The sequence below is a fragment of the Limanda limanda genome, chromosome 8 (assembly GCF_963576545.1).
Source record: "Limanda limanda chromosome 8, fLimLim1.1, whole genome shotgun sequence".
Taxonomy (NCBI): domain Eukaryota; kingdom Metazoa; phylum Chordata; class Actinopteri; order Pleuronectiformes; family Pleuronectidae; genus Limanda; species Limanda limanda.
Genome location: NC_083643.1, coordinates 20,695,263 through 20,718,752, shown reverse-complemented (window position 1 = coordinate 20,718,752; position 23,490 = coordinate 20,695,263). Strand labels below are relative to the sequence as shown.

At 42.0% G+C, this 23,490-nt stretch overlaps 1 protein-coding gene across 1 annotated transcript in view; it reads right to left on the bottom strand.

Moving 5' to 3' along the window:
- Positions 1-14,178: 14,178 nt before the first annotated feature.
- Positions 14,179-23,490, bottom strand: part of fbln1 (fibulin 1) — a 34,473-nt gene continuing 25,161 nt past the window's right edge. The window contains exon 17 of the mRNA XM_061076365.1: positions 14,179-14,742. Within this exon, the coding sequence (XP_060932348.1) occupies positions 14,603-14,742 (140 nt within the window). The 3' untranslated portion in view covers positions 14,179-14,602. The remainder of the gene's footprint in view (positions 14,743-23,490) is intronic.

Here is a 23,490-nt window from a genome sequence, read left to right as displayed (position 1 = left end):
TGATGCTCAAACAAACTGCTGCTCAAGAACAATAAAAAAAAGCATGAGTATTTGTTAACCATGAAAACAAGTACTCTTTACGTTGACCTTAAAAATACTGGGTTTTGAGGTTTGAGTCCTGCTATGAGTCTAAAAGGGACTCTAGGTGTTAATGTGAGTGTGAATGGTTGTGTGGTTTGTGGTTGCACTGCATTACACTGGTGACCTGTCTAGAGTGGACCCCTCCTTTCGCCAAGTGTCAGCTGAGATTGGCTCAAGCCTCCCTAGATGCTACACAGATAGGCAGTATAGATAACGGATGGATGAATAAATTGATTCTTTCCATGGCTAAACTAAAGTTGTAACACTCACATTGTTTTAAAATGTTTGACTGAAACCTGTTTCATCACTGGCAGGCCATAGCAGCATTGCAGTGCTGCTACACTCTTATGTGGTGTACTGTCAGATGGTCAGAATTAGTGGTGTTTTACATTTTCATGCCATATTCCTCCAATGGAATACTTGTGTAAATGTCACTCTAAACCAATGTTCTGTCTATTACTCAACATCTCCCCATGAGGTCGAATGAAAATGTATAGTTGTACAATAGGTAATGTTAAGCCAAGCAATATGTCACGCAATATACAAAACACCAATGTGCGCCAATAAAAACCACGTTACAGTCCATCTGTGGTGAGAGTGTCAGCTTCCCACGAAACAACGCTCCAGGGGCCAAACGTTGCTGGATTTGTGGCCAGGGCCACACTGCATTCTGGCCATCGCATGTGTCATAGATCTGCCCGGTCCCCTTGTGGAGGAACAGTGTGTCTAAAGTTGGACTGAAAGGGAAATCTTCCTGAGGTCAGGGTAGTACAATACACGAGCTGGCGCTCAAATAAAACTGGTTTGTTTTTCTTTAAAGGAGGTTGAGGTTTTTGGGTTTCAGTCCATCACCCCCACACCACATCACCTCCACTCGTCTCTGTTTGTCACAATGGAAGCCTTATGGTTAGTGCAGTTTGACCTTTTTGATTTAACACAAGGTTGTGATTGGCAGAAAGAATGTTTCATCGTGACTGGAACTCTAATTTCGTCCACATAAATGTCAGCTGTAAATTTAGTGAAGAGGGACTGAGAACATAGTGCCATTGTTAAAAATGCTTCTGAATAAACAACATATTTGATTTCTTGCAAAGACGATTCATTTATGAATGACCAGCGCAAAAGTGTGTGTATCTGTCTTTCCTCTTTTTATACCATATTTTTTCAGGGTCATGGAGGGCCATTGCATACACTTAACATTCGCTAAGACAGAATAAGAAATGGAAGTAATTTCCAGTCTTTATAAATAGCATGGTCAAAAGAAATATAGACAAGTGAGTCATCTCATTTTACAAGGTATTATAAGATGTTTGTTTTAATTGTCAAAGCTATATTAAAGTCAGTGGCTAGCAACAGAAGAAGTGATGAAGAAAAAGTTGTGATTCGCTGTGATGTCACTAAAGAGATTACGCTTCAGGGTGAATGTACTCTGTTAACCTGGAGAGACAGAGAATCCAAAATAGTTAAAGCTCACTGGGTGTAATGGTCAGCAATGGTCAGTAATGGCCGGTGGTTTGGCGAGATCTGCTCCTCGCTACACAGCTCTTCCTGTCCACACACATACTGTATAATAAAGACTTCCGCAGTAAATTGGAAACCACTCCACTCTCACCAGCACTCTTGTGTTTCTCATTCCCTCTCTAACCCCCCTCTTCCATTCGTACTTTCTTTCATTCTTGCTTTCTCTCAGTCGTTCTCAATCTCTCTCTCTCTTTCCTTCTACACACTGACCTTCCCAGGCTGGCCTGGGTCTTTATATTTCAGGCTTTGAGGCTACATCTGAAACAAAAGCAAAATTATGGGTCTGGTTTGGCTTGACGAGAGCGCAGTGACCCCGGCATGTGGTTTTCTTAGGCCAGACCAGAGAGAGGTGAGGTGGGGAGAAGAATTTGTGTGAATCTAGCTGTGTATTTGAAGAAAAACCAAACCGCAGCAAATTTGAATGTGTCATTAGCAGGAGGGGGTGATCTAAACTTGGGCTGGCCAGTGCTGCAGTAAAATCTACATACTGCCGAAGATACCACGTGCTATTCCTTTTTTGTAGAGAGTAATTGAGGCAAATGTTGGGGCAATAACCTTGGGAGTAAGCACGCTACTTATAACCTCATGAATCTTCTCACCTCCCCAGCACTTGTCCAATGAAGCTGTTGTTTGTCAAGTCCTTTGTTGCTCAGGGTATTCACCGTGGAGTGGACTGGTGATTATATCCATGCTTTCACATTTACAATGTTGTGTCAATCAAAGATTTTTAAAAAGAGCTTTATTGCAGGTGCTGCAGGGTCACAGGAGGCCATGCTGTCTTAAGTGTGTGGTGTTCCGTCCCATTGTTGCCATTCAAAAAAAAGGTGTTCCAGTAAAATGGATATAAAAAGAGAATGATGTATTTTGAGACCTTACGCAGATGGATCACCCTAAAGTAAAACAATGAGTGAATAAAGCTCAAAGGTTCTTCCTGTGTCTCTGAGAGTTTCCTACAGTGGGCCCTGCATCGTACTGTGTGGTCTTGAACCCTATTTAGACCTAGTGGGTGACCACTGTACAATTAGGTATGCCATGTTTCACAGCAGCAGCAGAAAGTGGAATTCCTGTCAATGAAACAGACCTTCTCATGTTTACTGCTCACATTTTCTTCCCACTATTTGTGGCGTTGCACCCGACCTGGCTTAAGGTTGATTGAATCAGGCGATATGGATAACACAATTATAAAAGCCCACAAGACACCCAATGTTTATGTAACTGCAGATCCTCCAGGGGAGAGAGTTAATGCATATAAGAGTGAAAGTTGATGCCCCAGATGGCAACTTCAGAGCAAACAGAGATTATATGTTTCTTGGCTTGACTGTGTTTGACGCATATTTTTTCAGGAGGACACAGTTCATGTCAGAGGGTAAAATGGTCATTATTGCATAGATTTTCCGAGTAAAATAATTAATTTCATATCACGATTTTTTATATGTACAGACACAACACAATAATAAATAATATAAAAAAACAATTTTCACAATCCTTCCTCGTCTGTCTAAATATAGAGAACAAATATTTGCTGGTTTGTACATATATTAACATTTAATGCATTTATTACATATTTTTCGATAAAAAAAAAACTCTGACAAATTGGACCATCCAGTGAAGATGAAAAGACAGTGTTCGCACAATCTTGAAGTATTCAGGCTTTTGCGGAAAAAGGGCATTGCCAAGTATTTGACGTGTTTATAGATTTTAGTGAGTGATTTTTGATATATAACAGCTGAGGACATCTCCAAAGCCTGACCAGACAATCTTGCTTTTGAGGAGTGGGTGGGGAATTGGGAACAATGGAGAAACATCACTTTATGGTTTCAATCCCTTGGGCCAAATGGTGCCATGCTTCATTCATGATGGTGGGAAGGAAATTTAGGCATCAAAGTGTTTTACACCCCTGATGGTCTCTAGAAAAACCAGCAAAAAGCCACAGCGCTGGCATCATATGTTGAAATGATCGTGTGAACTCCTCTTGCCTCATCACTCTGCAGTCCAATTTCACATCCTTGAGAGAAGCCGCTTGGCAAAGGCTGACCAAATGTGACGGTTTCTCAGAATCCACAATCCATTCAAACTGGACCTTCTCACTGTCCTCTTCAGTTACCATATACCACACACGCAGTCCAAAACCGGTTGGGTATTTCATATATTACAGTGACTGATTGGCAATGAGCTCTTTTTCATACAAAGAGCTCCTTTAAATCTACCTACTTTTGCTTAAGTTGTCAATCAAAAGTTGAAACCTTGACACATATATATATATATACAGTGTTGGGGAGTAACGGAATACATGTAACGGCGTTACGTATTTAGAATACAAATTATGAGTAACTGTATTCCGTTACAGTTACAAATTAAATAGATGGTATTCAGAATACAGTTACATTGTTGAAATCAGTGGATTACATGACGGTACTTCTCGAGTTTATTCACTCTCTCGTAAATCCACCGGAGGCAAAGCCCCCAGGAAGCAGCTGGAGACCAGGGCTGCCGTAAGAGCGCCCGGGCCCCCGGCGGCGTGAAGGAGCCTCACCGCTACCCGCTCGGGACCGTTACAGGCCCGGGACCGAGGCTCTGAGAGAGTTCCGTCGCTACCAGAAATCTACGGAGCTGCTGATTCGCAAGCTGCCCTTCCAGCGCCTGGTGAGAGAAGACCGACCTGCGCTTCCAGAGCTCCGCTGTCATGGCTCTGCAGGAGGCCAGCGAGGCACGCCGGGTTCACACCGGACGCTGAAGCGCCGGGCAGCTCTAATAATATCACCCGTTGACCCAGTTGTATAAAAGCATATGTTCACTTGTTGCTCCAACATTAACTGCAACAGCGTCCCAATTTAATGTCATCCATCTTCAAGAACTTCTCCGCTGTTTGCTCCGTTCAATGTCGGGTGTCGAGGGTAAATTACGTATTCTCCACTCAAGCCAATGGGGAGGCCCCCCCCCTCTCTTTTTATCTTTATGACTGCTTGTGTGTATGGAGGGGCAGAGGGGGGCATGTAATAATGTGATTGGTAATATTGGTAAAATTAAAACTCCAGGACAACAGAAGGGGAATTTAAACTATGGGATGCATACTTTATCATTTATATCATATAAAATATGTCATCAATATCGTTTAAAATCATTTTTCAGTGTGTTTCCTGGAGCGATACGGTCGCGTCAAGCTCAAACAAAAATAGACTCGACGCCGAAACGATCGCTGCACGACGCGAGGCAGCCTTGCTGTGGCGCTGCACTTCAGCCTCCGTTGGGACCGGCACAGAGGTGGGAGTGGATGGGAGCCGGACATCCAGCTCGCCCGCCGCATCGGCGGAGAGAGAGTTTAAACTGCTGCTGCTCCACTGACTATAACAACGCCGCAATCATACACTTAAAAAAATGCAATACAAACCGGAAGTATTCCAAGTATTCAGAATACGTTACTCAGATTAGTTAATGTAATGGAATACGTTACAGATTACATTTTTGGGCATGTATTCTGTATTCTGTAACGGAATACGTTTTGAAAGTATCCTTCCCAACACTGTATATATATATATATATATATATATATATATATATATATATATATGCATTGGTATTCCATATTCCTATTGTGGAACATATAGTCCATGGAATTTCTTAACCAAATATCAGCCATAATACTCAGTTTTGTTTTCATGACTGTAGAAGTTTTTGAGTTCAACAAGTGGCTGTTTTTCTTGCAGATTCATCTTTTGGATGCATATCCAAAGGGTAACTGGTGCAGATCCAAAGGGTGACTGGTGGTCAATGTCAGTACCACCCTCTTGGCACATTGTGTGTGCCTCTGCGAGTGGGAGTGGGCACTGGCCCGAACACACTCTGGGCAAAAGGTCTGTGTGTGGTCCATGGAGCTCCCACGACAGTCTGGTGTTGTCCAATAGAAAGTCAATGCCAAATCCACAATGTACGTAAAAATGAAATAACATTTCCATGAATTCAGGAAATCAAACTTCGGAAGAATATACAAAGGGACATGTGCCCTCCTAGAATTTGCAGTAAATATTTTACATTGGTTTGTAAGTCTGTCAGTGTCCCTGTCAAAGAACTGTCGCTCAAGCTGTTTAAAGGACACCTTTCTTTCCACTCAAATACAATAATAAACAATTGAAAACAAACATTAATAAATTGGAAGACCTCTGAACTTTAAGTGCTAAAAGAATCTGATTCTAAAGTAACACAGACAGAATGACTTACATCTTTATGATTTTTAAATGAGTAACAGGGGTGATAATATAGAACAATAGCGCAAACCACAATGATGACATTTTCTGGGATGAAATACTTTGTCCCCATAGTCATGTCTCAGAGGAGATGGCAGAGGCTGCCTCTTCATCTTGTGCGTTCCCCTGCACACAGCGGGTCTGCTCTTAATTGTGGCAGGGAGAACATCGGCAAGATTCATTCTCTTCTTCATTTCATGCCACAGACACACCAGAAAACAGCTACAGTAGTTTCTGCAAGCTACATTTTCCAGGGAGAAACAGCCACAAACCCCATAAAGCAAAACGCAATGTCATCGCCCAGGAATCTGAGAAATACCAGCAAGTCTGCGTTTTTGTGACAAAAATCATCTGTGAGCACAAACAAATGTGGAGCACAAACATGCTTTTTAATCCAGAAGGCAGATGGTCCCATGGACTTTGGAAAACAAAGCATCGGTGTCCGCCATGTCTGTCGCTCTGACGGGGAGACAGGGTCCAGCGTTGGAACCCACAACACTCAAAAATAAATCACCAATGTTGCCTCAGTGAGACACAAACAGAGTAATTCACAAGAAAACGTTTTGTTGGGTTTCCGGGGGGGGAATGCTGTTTATCCACTTCATCATCATTGTTGTGTTTGTATTCTGCTCTTTCTTTGATAGCTTCGGGATGTAAGCCTCCACTGCCCCAACCTGAAACCCCACATGCAAAGAGATAGTGGTCGAAGAACATTTACTATGAAATTAACACAGCAGAGTCTCTGGAAGCAATCTTTGGAGTAATCATCTTGTAAACGCTAATTTCTTGGTAGTTGATGTAATCTGAAGAATTCCACAGGGTGAAATTTTGCAAGTGATTTGAAAGACATGGATGAATATGTTGGCTGGGATTATACTGAAGCATTCGGAGGAACTAAATCTCCCCTAAAGATGCCTTCCCTCCCAAACTGGTCATAGTAACTGGATCCTCTGTTTAATAGTCGGCTGTAGCAGGGGGACCGACTGAGTGGTTTCCATTCCGTTGGGCTGTAACCGATTGTCCCAGTGACCACAACAAAGGATAAAAAAAGGAAGGAGGGTGAGGGGATAGAGAATAACCCCCCGGCTCAGTTAGGACTGGAGAACTCTAAGATCAATGACTCAATGGCTTCCAGAATCTCTCCCAGCTTTTACTACATTTTAACCCTAACCTTATCTGTTGCATCTGCTTCGTTCTTACCACAAAACAAGTCAAGGCTGTGTGATACAGAGTTTGTATAACATCATCATACAAGCAGGATATGGCGTCTAACAACCATTCTGGCTCGTCTGAACTTTACGCTGAAAAGTCAGAATCAAGAAGGCTTGATCTATTTAATGCATCCAGACATGAGAGGAAACAGAGAACATCATCACAGCGGTGGACTAGCAATGTGGGCCATATGTCCATTAAGTAGGCATTTTGTTCTTTTTCTGTGTGTAGTAGTAGACGTGAGTCTTTGCAGGGCTAAGTCAACAGACGCATGGTGCACAGAGTCAATGTTACTGTGATGAAGAGGCATTACCCTCACAGACCTGCACTTCAGGTGTCAATACCATCGAGGGTAACCATTAACCAAACCTACTTTGTGTGTGTGACCTAGTGCCAACATAAAGAGCATGTTGATGGATTTCCCGCAACCCTCTGAAGTTACAAAGGCAGCCTGTTGAAAAACAAAATGCAACATATTAATTATCATAGGCAATGCTACGCTATGTTATTTGTCACACGGAGTACCTTCATATGTAAGTGTGCCAGATTCAAAGGCCTTCCACTCATTAATACCACAGATGACCTTTGTCTCAGTGCAGTTGCTGGAAACCTAATTCCATACTTAGATATGTGTGGAGTGAAATGGAGCGCTGGACCGGCAGAGATGTAAATAGGAAACAAGGCACACACTTTCTCACCAAATTGAAAATGTATCTTTTGACGGCTTAAGTCCTTTTCCCCTTGATGCCTCTGAACAATTGGATAATTAATTCTCTGAATCGCTGTTCTCAAAATGTTAGCGTATGCAGAGACAGCGGTTTAGGGACAATGACACACAGATGTGCACTTGGAGATCAAGCATCGCTGTTACAAAAGTATTTCTATCAAAACGACTTTTTTTTCCTCATTGAGCTCAGGCTAAAACAATAACAGATTTTACTTTGTCTCTCAGCGGCTGATTTATTTTTCACTTCCTGTCAGTCTGCTTGCTGGCTCTATTTTGTCATTAAAATCTGCTTAACACATTTGCTCGATAGGATTGCGGCAATTCTGAGGCCAAACATTGTCTTAGATTTTGTTAGCTAATGTATCTATGTTACATTCAACTCAGCAATTTAAGCTTACCCAATATGTTGAGCGAGTCAGGGATGAATTACTTGGTGACATTTTCTGAATGCTTTTTTTTATTCTAATGTAAATTTCGAAGGGGAAGTAAAAAAGTAAGTTGCCGATGAATACATGCTTGACACCTCACATCAAAACATGCAGTGTGTAATGGTTTCCCTTGTAACAAAATGTCCTGACAACTCCCCGTGTTTACAGAGCAAATCTCTTTTTTCTCTCTGGTCAATGCTTTCGAGACCTAGAGACGTCTGACACTGTCCACTGTGGGGTGTGTGAGTGTGTGTGTATGTGTACTCAGCCACAGACAAAACAACACTTGGGGAGACACAGGAAACTCCCAGCTCATTTTCATGTGCAATGAAAGATCAAACATTTCAGGTCTGTGAAGCCTCTGGCATGAGGCATGAGATCATGCACATCCTCAGAGTGTATAGCCATGGTCCTTAAGGGCCGAGGCTCACCTCTGGACAAGGTGTGAAAAGTGCATGATGTAGCTTTGATACGAGACTAAAGGCTCCATTATGCTACTACGTATCCGTTTCACGGAGAGGGACGCACGGAGACCAGAGAGTATTTTTGATTTTTACTTGTCCGACGACTGTACGTTTGAAAACAATTCACCCCCAAACCCATAGGTGGCGCAACGGAAGACGAGCTCAGAGAAGCCAACCCCATTTCTGGGAAGAAGTCCACGTGTTTTTATTTACCTCTGTCGGCTGGCCTCCCACACACTGAACCATGGCAACTAACAGAACTAATTAAAGTGACACCCAGCAGGTGAAAATGCTGATGTTATCGTTTCTAAGCGCAGCGGTTCCCCGGTCTTGTTTCCGAACTGTGTTGCTAATCCCACAGTTTGAAGCTGCTTGAGGCTACATGTAGCTACACGAAGCTAGCTAGCTCCCCTCCAGCTTCCACACACAGTCAGCAGGGACTCCCGACACTAACTACTACCCAGTGCTTGCTTCTAACCTGACGGTATTGTAGAAACAGTGTCATGATAGAAGTGGAATTAAAGTCGTGCCGGCGGGTTTTTGCACTGTTACCACCGCAGTTAGCATGGTTGCTAGTCCGCTAGCGCCGGTTTTGAAAGCTCGTTATAACCATCTGTGGCCGTGCACACATGCCATCAGTGCTCTAACGAGCCACCGTCAGCCGGACAACTCCGCTGGCTTAACACACACGTCACATTAATCGTATATTCATAGTTGTGTTTGGGTTTGTTGTGAAACAGGGAGAGCAGGAAGTTTGAGGTCCGGAAATGACGTACGGAAAGGATGTCGTTCGCGGACCAATCACAGCCAAGGGCTGTCCGTAGGCTCTCCAAAATAAACACGGACAGATAGAAAAATCAGAGGTGCACGAAAAGCTCTCCAAGGCGCTCGGAGAGGGCGTTTCTCTGTCCGTTTCTGTCCGTGTCATAAAAAACGGAGTAGCATATATCAGTCTTAAGATCCCCTTACAAGACTCCATTTTGAACTATCTAAGGTGGGCAAACTGAAAAATCACAAACACTTTCCATAAATATAAAGGCTTCATATTTCAAGAAATTAATTTAAGACATGTTGTAGGACTTTTATTCTGTTTTATCCCATGTTTTTCAGTGAGTGTGTCATGGAATACGGTACAATGGGCTTTTTATACTTATGAAAATAACAGATTTGTTTTAAATGTCAGAACAGGCTATAAACGTGGTACTAAATATACAACAAATAAATGCCACGTTAAAATTAGCCTTTTTATCCCGTAAGAAAGGATGACTTTACAGTCTCAGGTCACCGGCCGTTTTCGGTGGCCATCTCACCATGGTTATACTACATATGGTCAGATTTGTTTCCCCTCCCTCCCTGTGATATGCATGCTCTTAAGCACCACGCACGTCACAGTGTGTTTCCGAGCTGCTTGTAACAACAAAGAGACTGCACGCTGAATTTTCATGAGTGCACCCCACGGCCTATATTCCCAAATGTGATTGATTCACTGTGTACTCTGGCAACAGGTCGTGTTCAGTAGTGGTTGTAAATGGTGATGTTTGAAATCTGAAAGTTATGGAGGGGCACACTTGTGTGTTTTGTGATTTTCTTTTGGGTCAAGGTGGAGCCCCTGTGTAATTGGAGGACTGTCTATCACCCTAAACCTCAACAGGTTTAATTGATTGGAGGGAGAGGCATCAATGGGACTTCCATATCACAAACAATGAAATATAGTGTTGTCGAGCTAATCATTTATGATCCTTTTTTGGGTGTTAGGGATTTTTCCGTAACATTTACATCAGACTCTCAGAATTGTTTTTTTATTTGTACAATCTAAGACTTTGTTGGGCTCAACTCAGAATATCGTCAGAGTTTCAATGTAGTACTATTGAGGTCCCAGTGGAATGTTTTTTTAAATGATGAGCATACATTTCAGTAAGTTCAATAGTTATTGCAAAGTCTTTCCTACTGGATAGAAAGATTGGATCTTTGTTGGCTGTTTCTCTCATTTTAGTGGAAGGTGGTGACAGTTGTTAAAGGGAATACAGTGTTGAAACGCTCTGCCTGTGCAGCCTTGTGTTGTATGTGTCTGCCATCTATTGGACTCATAAGAAACACCACTTTGCAGATTCATCTAAATGCACAGTGAGTGAAAACTTAAACACAGGTGAAATGCTCTTTAAAAAATTCTCATCAGGGGAGAAAGTTATTGGTAGTTTATTAGCCATTTATTATAGTGTCATAATTAACACATGATTTTTCAATTGATTGGCATCCAAGCAGAATTTATCACTTTCTTACATTTCACGATATAAGTAACTAATTATCTGTGTACTGCAAAGCTGAGAATCTCCTTGACTCTGGAGCAGGACTAATGGCCAAGTTGGTAATGCCCATCTAAAAGAAACATTTTTGTGTTTATGGTAATGAGAAACGGTGGTTTGCAAAATAGAGGAAAAAAAATAAATGCCCCCAAATTTATTAAAAGAACTCACTTATATCCTATAACATGTGTTGCGGTAGGAGCAGGGGTAGGGTGCCAGGAAAAAGAGGGAGTGGGTGAGTGCAGGAGTCGGCCGAGCACGTGCCTCCTGAGGTCCTCTGGTCTCTGTCTGGGAGCAGGCCGCCTCGCCAACCCCTGGGCCAGACTCCCATCAGCCCCATACCCTGTCTACTCTGGGCCAGACACCACTATGACCACTTGTATCGAGAGGCCTGACCACCATTGTGCCACAGTAGAGTACACAAACAAACAGCACAGACACACACAGGTCTGATCCCCTGCCATTACGTCGACTCATCAAGCCCACTCGGCTTAGTCATACAGTCGGCTTGCAGTGTGAGTGGCTGCCTCTTGGCTTCGGATGGAGAATCTGGCAGAAGATATTTGCTCATTTGTCCCCACACATGTATGTGGTTTGGTAACACTGCGAGGGACTGCTGCCCCAGCCATTCTTACAGTCAAGATTCAGAGCCAGCCAGCCCGTTCCTTGGTAATGTCCTCCCACACAGTCTGGCTATATGGCTTTTTGTTGCTCATGTTCAGCTGTTTACGTCCTTACAATGTGTTTTTCTCCGCAGATTTTGATTAAGAATGAGCCAACTATGTAAGTATTGTTTCATCTTGAAAACTACTCTGAGACAATTTATGTCTGAAATGCACAAGAGCTGCCATTATTCGGCTATATTGGTACAGTACAAACTGTTTTCTTTATTCAAAACTGATTACAATTATCTTTCTCTGATTATAAAAGCAAAAAATACATATATAATTTATTAATACATTAAAATGGTTGCTTATATATACTTATATGCAGCACAAGTGGATATATAACTATATAACTAACTAACGGTGGCTATGCGGCTTTAGGGTTCTGGAGTTAACATACACACCCAAAAAAGTACACTCACAGTTTTACCTCTGTGACTTCAGGTGACATTATGCTGACTTACATTTAGTTCCTGGAGACTGACTTTAACCTTAACTGCCCACTTACCAAACCTTAACCCTGACTTAAACCCAACCTTCCCCACATCCTTAAAACATGTATTCACCTTCAAATCTAATGATTTATGTAACTCGGAATTTGTTATTTGTCCCCATAAGGGCAATATGCCCCATAATGTGATTGTGTAAACAGATTTAGGTCCCCACAACATGAGTAATACCTAGACCATTCACACACACATAAACGCTGAATTTCTTCTCTCATTTCTTCTTCCCCACTCTTTTCATGTCAACCACAAGGCTGACCTGCTGGCCTCTACTTCCTCTGAAGAGGATATCCCCCATCAGCAGAGCCTTAAAATCCATCAACTCCGATGACTTGAGAACCTCATGTTTGCGTCTCCTCCTCTATTGTCTTTGAAGCATTTGGGAGGCTCTGGTCGGGTCCGGCCACATTGATGATTACACAGTTACTGACATGTGTTCAGTTTGCTTTCTGTCTGACGTCTTCCCTTGTTTGATGGAGAGAGGAGTTCTGGTTCACTGATAAGCATAATTAGGAATGTGGTTGTTGGTTCTGGTCTCTAACTACTGCTACCCCCTTGTAACATCCTCCCTTCCCTCCAGGTCATTCCACCAAAGAGGTTTTCTGGAGAGCCTACCAACCTCATCTTCCAGACACACTAAAAGACAATGAATAAAACCCAAACTGAACTTGTTAATATGCATGAAAGAGTAGCTGAGTAGCTTAACAGTCCATCCCTACTCAAGGCAATTGGATGACAGGCTATTAATTTGCATCTTTACTGTTTCTGGACAGATATCAATGAGTGCAAAACTCAACAGAATATTCCAAATGTTGTTATGGAAACTGAGGTTTCTTGGACCACCAATAACAAAGTGGTGAACTAGCCTAGATAGTTCTATTTGCATGCCTCTGTTTGTTCGCTAATATTGACACTTTGGAATGGTTGTACTGACGCTTCCTGTCATACGTCAAGTCAGATGACTGAACTACTCATGTGGTGAAAGAACATCTCACATGTTTGCCTTTTAAGGGGCAATTTTAGGTTAGCTACAACATTTAACTCCATTGTTCCCTCTATAAGTAGTTTACACTATCATGAGCAGCAAACTACTTCGGTATCTTTTATATCTATCTATGATTGTTAGCACAAATAAGTATTCAATGGATATGACATTGTCTTGTTCTTTGTGTACATTTTTGAGGGCACTAGAAAGTGTATGGAACTTACACACAGACACAGTTCCTCCTTGCCAAGTGAACTACATGGCAAACAGGGTGATTCCAGACACTGGGGGCCTGGACTCAGAAATTTAGGAATTACAAACAGTATATACCCATATGTGCAATGCAAATAGACATTGAGTGATTAGGTATTCAAGCATGAACAAGTACAACTAGAGGCTATCATGAATAGGATCTTACCATAAGCAATGCCCGGCAGTCTGTTTACGTTCTGACAACATTATTGACCGGTAGGGTGATCCCATTGCAAGATGGTCTATAGATTTACCTTAATGGTAATGATAGGAAGGGGGATACAGTCATCAGTGAACTGAAAAGAATTTGGACTAGGTGAAGTTAAGTGGGTGGGGGCTGATGGCCCCTTCCCTACTTTAAACCAACACTTTCGACACTTTGTTAATTAAACACTTGAACAACTGTCAAAGTAACAGGAACTAGTTCCCACTACAGTAGGTGTCTCCAGGACCATGAAGACATAGACACACACACACAAAGATGTCGCAAATACTTAATTTTAACTAAACTACAATGATTTTTCTAAACCTAACCAAGTAGTTTCTGTAATAAATCCTTAGCAAACTGTGACTGGTCCACAGTGCGTGTTATTAGTTACCATGGCATTGAAGGTCTGGTATACCTGTGCTCATACACTCTACAGGTCAGAATATTGTTTCCATGAAGAAGACGATGTAGTTGCTGTAACATAACACATATAAACAGATGTTTAAATTGAGCGGTTTTCTTTAAATGTTATTGGCAAGAAATCCTAAAACCAATGCTGTAACTAAAATAGTGTTTATTCCATAGAAAAAAATACCTCATCCAATGAATACAGTAAGAAAGGAAAAGTGACTGTTGCAACTGTAATGTCATCAAAAGAATTTCATCATCATCATATCCTTGAACAACCTCTCTAAATGCATGCACTTTCCATTCAAAACAATTCCGATTGTCTCATTTCTTACAAAGACTTTTTTAATGACATTGTTTTTCCATATTTAGCTGAATTTTGCCAGATGCAACACCGGCATGTGCTTCACTGAGCTTGTCATCAAAGCAACAGAAGTGGTGCTCTCACCGGCAGAAGCAACCTTTCATCTCAGAAACTGTCAAAAGTGATCAAACACAACATTAAAGCCTCAACACTGATCTGTGCATTGATATATTACAAAACCAATGTTTTACAGTGTTGACAGTGGATGTCTTAATGCATGTGGTGAAGTCACGGCTCTCAGAACCAGAACTCGGAGACAAAGACGTGGACGTTGATGATGTTCTGGCCGGATTCGCCCTGGGTCGTCAGGTTGCGCATGGACAGTTTCAGAACTGTAGCCATTGGACCAATCAGAGGTTTCACTTGGCGAACAACACCTGAATGAGACAAGGGAGAACAACAGTGACATTATAATGATGCCAACAATAAACTATTTGTGTTTCTGGGTCATGGCAAGTTAAGCCAATATAATATATATGATGTATATATATATATATATATATCCATAGCTGTAATGTATTGGTTAATCAATGAGTATTTATGATAATCAACAAGATAAACTTTAGAACGGTTTCAAATCTGTATTTTGGTCTCTTTTCCTCTCACTTTACACTGGTGGTATCAAGCCATGCAGATAGTTTTGGTTTTATGTGCTGAGGTTTTGTTAGAAATTTAGCTTCAACCCCAATACAACCAAGGCCAATGGAATTTTGTTTGCGGTATTCAGCACATTGAAAAATTACATTTGTCATTCGGCAAATGACACAAAGTATCTTTTCAAAAACAATGTGCTGATCACAGGCTGTCTAGACCAGTCTTCAACTGCAGTCGTCCCTCTCAAGTTTGACAGTTCTGTCAATTTTAAAGGGGGATTTGAACTTTATTCAGTACAGCTCTTTACATTTCTTCAGTAGAAAGTAGTTCCAGTCAATACTAACTCCAATACTAACAATCTCTTGTGGGAATGATTGAGGCAAAAGAGAGTTCAATATCCCAATGGAGGCTGGGAATTTAAAGGCCATAAACATTAACATAAAACAAGGTTGTATCGTATTGTATTGTAACTCAATGGCACCCATACCATGGATCAGGATACCTTGGGGGTCGTAAAACAACAGGGGGTCATGTGACGATTTCGAGAAATTTTATAAAATTTGAGAAACAATTAAGAATAGCATATTTTAGCCAAGACAAGAAATTGTAATGAGTGATTCGTTCTTATTTTTGCAAAATACCTGAAATCAAATCACCTCCAGGGATGATGGGAGTCACGAGTCACTTTGGCATCATTATTTTGGGGGTCGGTGGATGAAAAGTTGGGGAATCCCCGCCCAAACCAATTGTTCATTATGCAACTAATGAAGTTTCCATTGAAAGGTGCCATGGTATCAACTGGTACATTTTGATCAATCAACTGTGTTGTTAACAAGCTAAACAAAACGAATGTCTGGACCATCCGTCGATTTTATTCCTCCATCACACCTTCTGCCTATTTTTGTGAACAAAAGACCCACTCTATCAAGGTAAAAGAGACAGGAGACTAAACACACTGAAACAGAGCATTACTGAATGCCAATGGAATCCACTGGGTGCTCTTTTTAAGTGAACATGCGATTACAGGGGGAAAAAATGCCAGTGTTTATACAGGCTGTCAGCGGGCCTTTTCTCCGAGAGGACTGGTGACATTTCAGCTCTGGCCTGTTTGAACACACATCGACAGATGCAGTCAGGCAGCACCACTGTCCTATATCAAACCTCGGAGCATTCTCTTATTCGTGACAGACTCTGTAAAGTGTTCAAATGTTTAATATGACGCAAGTTAATTCAACAGGGATCATAATACCGACACATCAATGCCTCAATCAGACTGAGAGATGAGGCTCCTTGCTGCGGTACTTGTGATGAAATAATAAAACCCATTCAGTCATTGTTCACCACAGGGAAAAGGATGATCCATTAAGTGCCATCCACCGCATCCACGGGGACGCTGGCATTATACGATGGCAGATTCCCCCACCCACTCACTCTCCTCCTTCTCTTCCTACCCCTTTCTTCCCATCCTGAGGGGGCTTGGTGTTTGTGGCACCATCACTGTGGCCCACAAGGGTAAATGAGTCCCATGTGTTTGATGGAGGGAAGCAGTCACAGTCACGCGATACAGCCATGGAGGCATTTCTCCAGGATTCCATCTTTGACTCTGGGAGGGGCTAGCTATATATATGAGTTTGAACTTCTTACTCTCCCTCTCTGTCACTTTATTTTGCTCTCGCTATCTTACCTGACTCAAATCTGGGGGTACACAACAGATTCCAGCAGATTCTGGGGATAAGCGCGCGGAGAAGTGTGAAATTGGGCCCACTTCTACCAGGGTTGCCCCCTTATTTTAGTGTTTTGGGACTCTGTTGCATAGTGACGCTAGACGGAAGGGAGCAGGACTGAGATTTGTATTGTTTCCACAAGCAGCAGTGTCAGAAAGAGCTAACCTTTGCTTTAACCTAACAACAGCCGCAAGATAAAGAAAATAACTGACATTGAAAAAGAGATGAATTGAGTTCAGTGTTCAGGATTTGTGTGTGCACTGAACTCAAATAAAATCATTCAAAACGCTCCTGTGCTGGGCTGAGCCAGCACACAATGAAGATGAGTCAGATATCATTATGAGCACTATATGGACCACCGCAAAGACGGATGGGTTTTAATGTACATGAGGCCTTTTTTTGTAATGTACAGCAAGTCTGACCTTAGCCTAATGGGGACTAAACATTCTGTATTCAGGTCAACTGAGGGTAGGCTAAGAAAGAAAGCTAAACAGTCATACCACATGAATAAATAGCAACAACACAGACACATTGCAGCTAAACTGAAATTTTATTGAAGACATCTAAATAGTGCAATATGTGGAATGTGTCTGAGTCTCGTTTGTGTTTTTTAAAATTTGTTTGTGGTCTAATTAGCACATGTGGAGGACACAAGTGTGTTTTTAAGAACAAGAATTCTGTTTTATGCCTTGTCCACACAAGAAACTTTTTCATCATCGCTCAAGTATCTTGTCCACACGCAAACCGCTTATTAAGTTGCTGACACAGATATTTTTACAATGCCTCACAAAGTGTAGAATTAATAAACCCTGGTCTCATCTGTACGTGTAAAACAGAGTTTTTGGGAAATGATGATGTAACTGGTTACCTTGCATGTGCCTTCATTGTATAATGGGCATGCACCAGAAACAACAACAATGACTATTAAACGGTTTCTCTACGCTTGGCTAGCACCGTTTTGCAGCTAACTTTAGCATGACTTGGACCACAGCGTTCTTGGTTCTTGATGGAACTAGACTTTATCGCCACCTACTGGCCTTGCATGCTTGTTTGAGCGTCTGTAGTCATTGTTATGTTCTCTACATGCTTTTTAATGGAAATCGTGTTTTTTGAGTCTTTTACAAACAAATGGGAAAATACCAGTTCTAAAAAGGATCTGCTATAGTGTAGACAAGGGGTTTGTGTCCAATAGCTCTGCGTAATGCCCAAACCTTCCTTGAACTTGTATAATGATGATGATGATGACGTGAAACTCGCAGTTGAGTTTTCTTTAACTTAAACTCTTAAATTTGAAATTGGGCATGATAACAAACCAAGAATAAAGATATCGTGACCAGTCTCATGTTTTCTGAAGTGATTGCGGCTTGGTAAATACACCTAATTTCAACGCCTTTGTTTAGCTAATTTTGTTCTACAGCCTTGAGAGCAAAAAAATAGGAATTATGTTATTACAATGTGGGCTCTTCTGCCAGATTCTGCACAAAACAGCTTGATGAGAAAGTCCGTGTATGTGACCTCCTGGAAGCCTCGGTGATCTCCTAACATAATGACTGTGTTTCCGTAAGCTCCCCATCAAAAGCGCAGCGGTATCCTCAATGAGGGGAAAGCATCAACCAACAGCTGGGCCTCAACATACCCACGGTGAACCTGAGGTGAAACCACAACCGCATACTCATCTTTAACATTTCATCGTGGCTGTAAGGCACAAAGCCAACAGCCACATAACAGGTTGACTTTCATTGGTTACCGTACCACCTGAGCTCTATATAAATAAACACATAACCCCTACAGCCGACATTGTGCCCCGGGACTGAGCTGCAAGGTCATGTCATGTGAGGCCTGAAGTAAGGTTTTCAGTTACTCTCCATCTCAATTCGGTATCTGCCACAGGGTGCAAAGGTGGCCCCAATGGTTTCAAACAGCCACCATCAAACAAACAGCTGTGTAATCTGTCCGTTCTCCAAAGCATTCTGCCACACCATAAAGGAGCCCCTAAAGTAGAAAAAAAGCCTTAAGTAAATGCATACTAGTAGCAGAGACACTGCCACAAAACAAAGTGCAGCAGATGCCAGGAGGCATTTGTCATCCTTCATGGCCACGAGGGCTGCAGTATTGAAGGGTTACAAGTAAACAGTACAATTTCTGGGTTTTCTGGTTTCTACAACTCAGTGAGGAAGTATATGACAAAATCCAAAATGAACGGGTTTAACACCAGAGACAAATGAAAAGTATGCATTGGCCTCACCACAGTATTGTATAATGACACGCTGGTTGTGGCGCTATGCATGCTCACTGCAGTAAAACCACTGGAGAGCATCCAGGTGGTGTACGAAGTTCCAGTATGCAAAGAGGGCACTGGAGGGCATTCTTCATTACGACTGTAACAGCAATGTGTTTTGTATCTGACCATATCGCTGTTGTACAGCTTAGCACTGCAGGCATAAACATTGAAACAGCAGTGAGTGTTTTTTTTACTGCCGGGAACTTTTTCTCTCAACAAAATCCATAAAATCTGGAAAAGATGCCAAAAACATTTTTAGCTAGATCACTTGCTACCCAATTAGCAAAGCAACCAGTGTCAGTTTTCATAACCCGCCAGCATGGCTGAGATACAATCCTTTTGAATTGTCAACATTACCATCTGCACAAAGAGTGTCCCCCAGGGAACAGATCCTGCGTTTACGGCCAGGCCACTGGTCCTCGGACAGCCAGCAGGTCAGGTTGTCCAAACATACCACTGACCACTCCAAAGAGGGGGTTGGAACCATGCAAATGAAACCCAGCTCTGAAAGGCCAGCACATGTGGCTTGATATTTCAAGGTCAATTTACAGTGAGTCATAGTTAGAGATCTCTCAAATGGCTCATGGGTCATTGTTGGAAAGTGACACTCACTGGGTGGTGACATCACTGAAAAGTAGCCGTAAGGAATCGGTTTGTTCTTTTCTTGGACTCTCTGTTCTAGCAGTTGCGGGCCAGAGCAGCTGAGATGACATAACATGCGCCATTATCTTTACCACAACCTTTGCACTATATTACAAGTGACATTTCAAAGCTAAGGACCATAACTAAGGAGCAGAAAATAGACTTGTCACTGTGGACTAAATGGGAACGATGTGAGACCAAAACCTACTTCATTTTCGTTTATAATCAGGTTTTATGTCATATTCTCCAAACTATACAGCATCTTGATACTCTTTCAATATAACTTTTTAATCTATAATGGCATGTCACTGCCTTGAACATGGATTATTTATTTTAATGTTTTTTTCTTATTTAGCTTGGTATTAAACCGCTCAAACTAGATGAGCCAGATATGGGCTTATCTCCACGGCTGTCCTCATCTCCTCAGCAGCACAGCCACAAGTTCCACTGGCTCTGAAGTAGAGTCATGTCTCACACAGTAGGCTCACATTCCACCATCCACTGTGGACCGCGGCACTGACGACCATGACTACCTGCATAGAGACAAACTATTTACTTCCTCTTCTATTCATTCAAAGTGTCTGCCTCATTTGCCGCCAGCCCAGTGCCAATTGCAGCAGAGCAGATATGTATTCTCTGCACTATAAACCACAAATGTATACTTTCACCTGCATCAAAAAATGACTGGAATTTAGCTCCAGAGTCCTAAAGTAACAGCTTCTCCAGAGGTTGATGAATGATGAGGGGGAGACTCTGTATTATCTGTTGCTGTCCAGTAAGATAAACATAAATACTACATTGAAGAAGCAGTTTTCACTGATAAAAAGAAATAGCAGCACTGATTAATGGTACAGAAAATCCTTCCACATGACACATATGATAATTACTCATGAAGAGGAGTAATTTGGACAGATTCAACAGATGACTAAACATGTCCTGACTGTTTGATTCCACATCTGGTTACTTACTGTATTGTGCATTCCATTTACCCAATTCTTTTGGTCAGCCAGCCGGCTAAGCAAAGTGAAAACACAACTAATAGTTGATTTAAGTTAACTTTGTATTACCTTTGAAGAATTGAGATTCATGGTCCTGCTCAGTGAACTGATATTCATAGTTAAAAAAAAAGATGATACCCTAATGGGGGAGTAGAAATCTGTATCTCGGTCTACCCAATAGAGGACTAATGTTTTCAGCTGTTTGATATCATCACAATTATCCTCACATTTTAACTTATGTTTATCTGTCTGTGTGTCAGCAAGATTACTTAAAAACTACTCAACCAATTTCCATTCAATTTCTTGGAGGGATTAGGCATGACTCAAGGAAGGATCCATTAAAATTTTGGAGCAAATCCGAATAAATGGGCGTATCAGGGAAGGATTTTTCACTTTCTTTAGCACGGCATGAAAGGTTGCTGGCCTTGAAAGAGGTAATCGCTCTCCTAGCAACCTTTCAGTTGGTTTGTTAGTTATGCTTTAATGATACTTAGTTAAGAAGTGGAGCCTGGCCCTGGGAAGAACCCATTAAATGTTGGTGGAATGGAGATCCGAGTTGCCAGAAAGGTTATGGAAAGTCAGATAACCCCTTTAGGCTGCCCTGGGCATCTGCTGGACAGTTGAAGGCATACTGGAAAAAAATGTGTGATGGATTTTGATTTCTGCTGAGTCACACAGATGTCAGGGTCGGCATTTGATGTCAACCGCATGGATTCATGGACCCAACCTGCCTTGTGTCAACAGGCTTCTGCTGCTGGTGGTGCTATAGTGTGGGGAAAACAGTCCGTCTCAAGCTGGTTTCATGAACACAACAATGAGTTCATTGTGCTTCATTGGCCTCCCCATTTACCACAATAAGACCTTTGGGATGTGGTAGACTGAGATATTTACAGCATGAATGTGCCGCTGACAAATCTGGAGAAATTATGTGATTCAGTCATGTCAACGTGGACCAGAATCTCAAATGTGATGTTTAGAAACATTGTGTGGAATCAATGCCACGAGGAACTAAGGCTGTGCTCACTGTATGTGTATGTACAACATGGGTTAGCTGTAGGAAATCCCCCGAACTCGTTCCATGCTTCCAGCAGAGACAACAAATGCAGTGTTTTCAAAGGGTGGACTCATCTAACCACCTGCTGACGACCAAAATCAATCATCTCATGATCAACCCTGTTCAAACAACCTGTCCAGCATCAAAAGTGGAAGACAACATCAGCATGAGTAACACATTCCCTCACTGTCTGTTTCCAAATATGATGTGTCACAAATATTGGTTTAGTTGTAAGGACTATATAAATCACTTTGGTGGTTCTGCTGCGTTTCTATGCACATGAAAGAATTGTGTGTGGTTGCCGCTGAATTACTGTGGTCGTTGTGGGAATTTCAACACTTCTGATTGGTTTCTGATTATTTTAAGTGCTGAGGGTTGGTTGTGTTTGCACAGATGCATAAGGCTGTCAGGGTTGTCATCCAGATATGACAGTGCTGGGAAAGCCAATGATGGATGACCAGGAACTGGGAAAGAGCGGTGCGGCTCCTGTATGGTATGTTGTGTGTGGGCATGCACACGTCTATGCATACAGTGAATGCGTGTGTGTGCAGCCGTCTGGTTTCAAAATAGTGAGCAAGTGAGCAGAACGGAAAAGAGCATCAGCCAATCAAATCTTTTAAGAATCATTTTTTTCAGGTTAGCAGTGGATTCTGAGGATTCCTAACTGCCTCCTCTGTCCCTTTCAAAAACACAAAAAGTGGCCAAAAATAATGGCCAAAGTTACTTTGAGTTCACGCACTTGTTCATTAGTGGAGCCTCAATGTCTGCTACTCTTCACATCCCACCAAGCTGTAATACCACTGTTGGAGACACTGGAGATACTGGAAACTAAGCTTCCTTAAGTGACACGTCAGCGAGCCTCACACAATAGTTATGCAACAGCAGCGTCTGTAGGCCAAAGCACCAGCAGCACAACCCACTTAATAAAACCAAAGAGGGCCTTCATAGCACAATGGACGCCATACTTCACAGCGAGCACTCGCTGACCGAAGGCTCCAGTGCACAGGGCCTCAGTTTGGATATGCAATGGGCAACTGGTGCTAACATGCAAGAGCTGGATCCAATAAGCATCCACTGGGTTTGGGAGAGAAGTGGCTCCTCACAAACAGGCCTTTCATGTGGTCGTCAGTTTAAGTGCTCTAATGCTCGGCGAGACACTGAGGCCTAGCGTGGGGAAATGGAACAATACATTTAACCACATGAAGCAAAGCACCCAGGATTACTTCTGCACATATTTTCTCTCTCTCTCTCTCTTTCCTCTTTCATTGAATCACAGTGTCTCATTTTTGTCTTATTTCTATCTCTGATTGTATTCTCTCTTCTTTCCTTGCACACACACACACACACACACACAAACATACATACTTGCCCCTGCAAATGAGCACTGCTGTAAACAAGGAATTTCTCTTAAATCCTCTTCACACACTCTCACACAGACACACACACAGTAGACATTATACTTTTTGCAAAATAAGGCTTACCACTCAAAATTACACCATTGCACATTCCAACAAAAACATACTATTATAAGACAGTACAATATAATTATAACTGCTTCACAGGGAATTATGTGAAGTATTGCTGGTAATGAACATTTTCCTCCGATGTCTTTGTGAGAATTTGGTTGAATTTGATAAGCGCACATCTGTTTCTGCACAAGTGTACAACAGAGGAACACTTGCTTACACCCATACCCCAGCTTGAACCAGTGACAGTCATACACTCCTCCGCCTCATTCTCCCTCTTTCATTCTGTAAAGACAGATGTGCAAATTGACAGGCCATCGAAGACAGATGTGCATACTGACAGGCCATCCCTTTATCTAGCAGCTC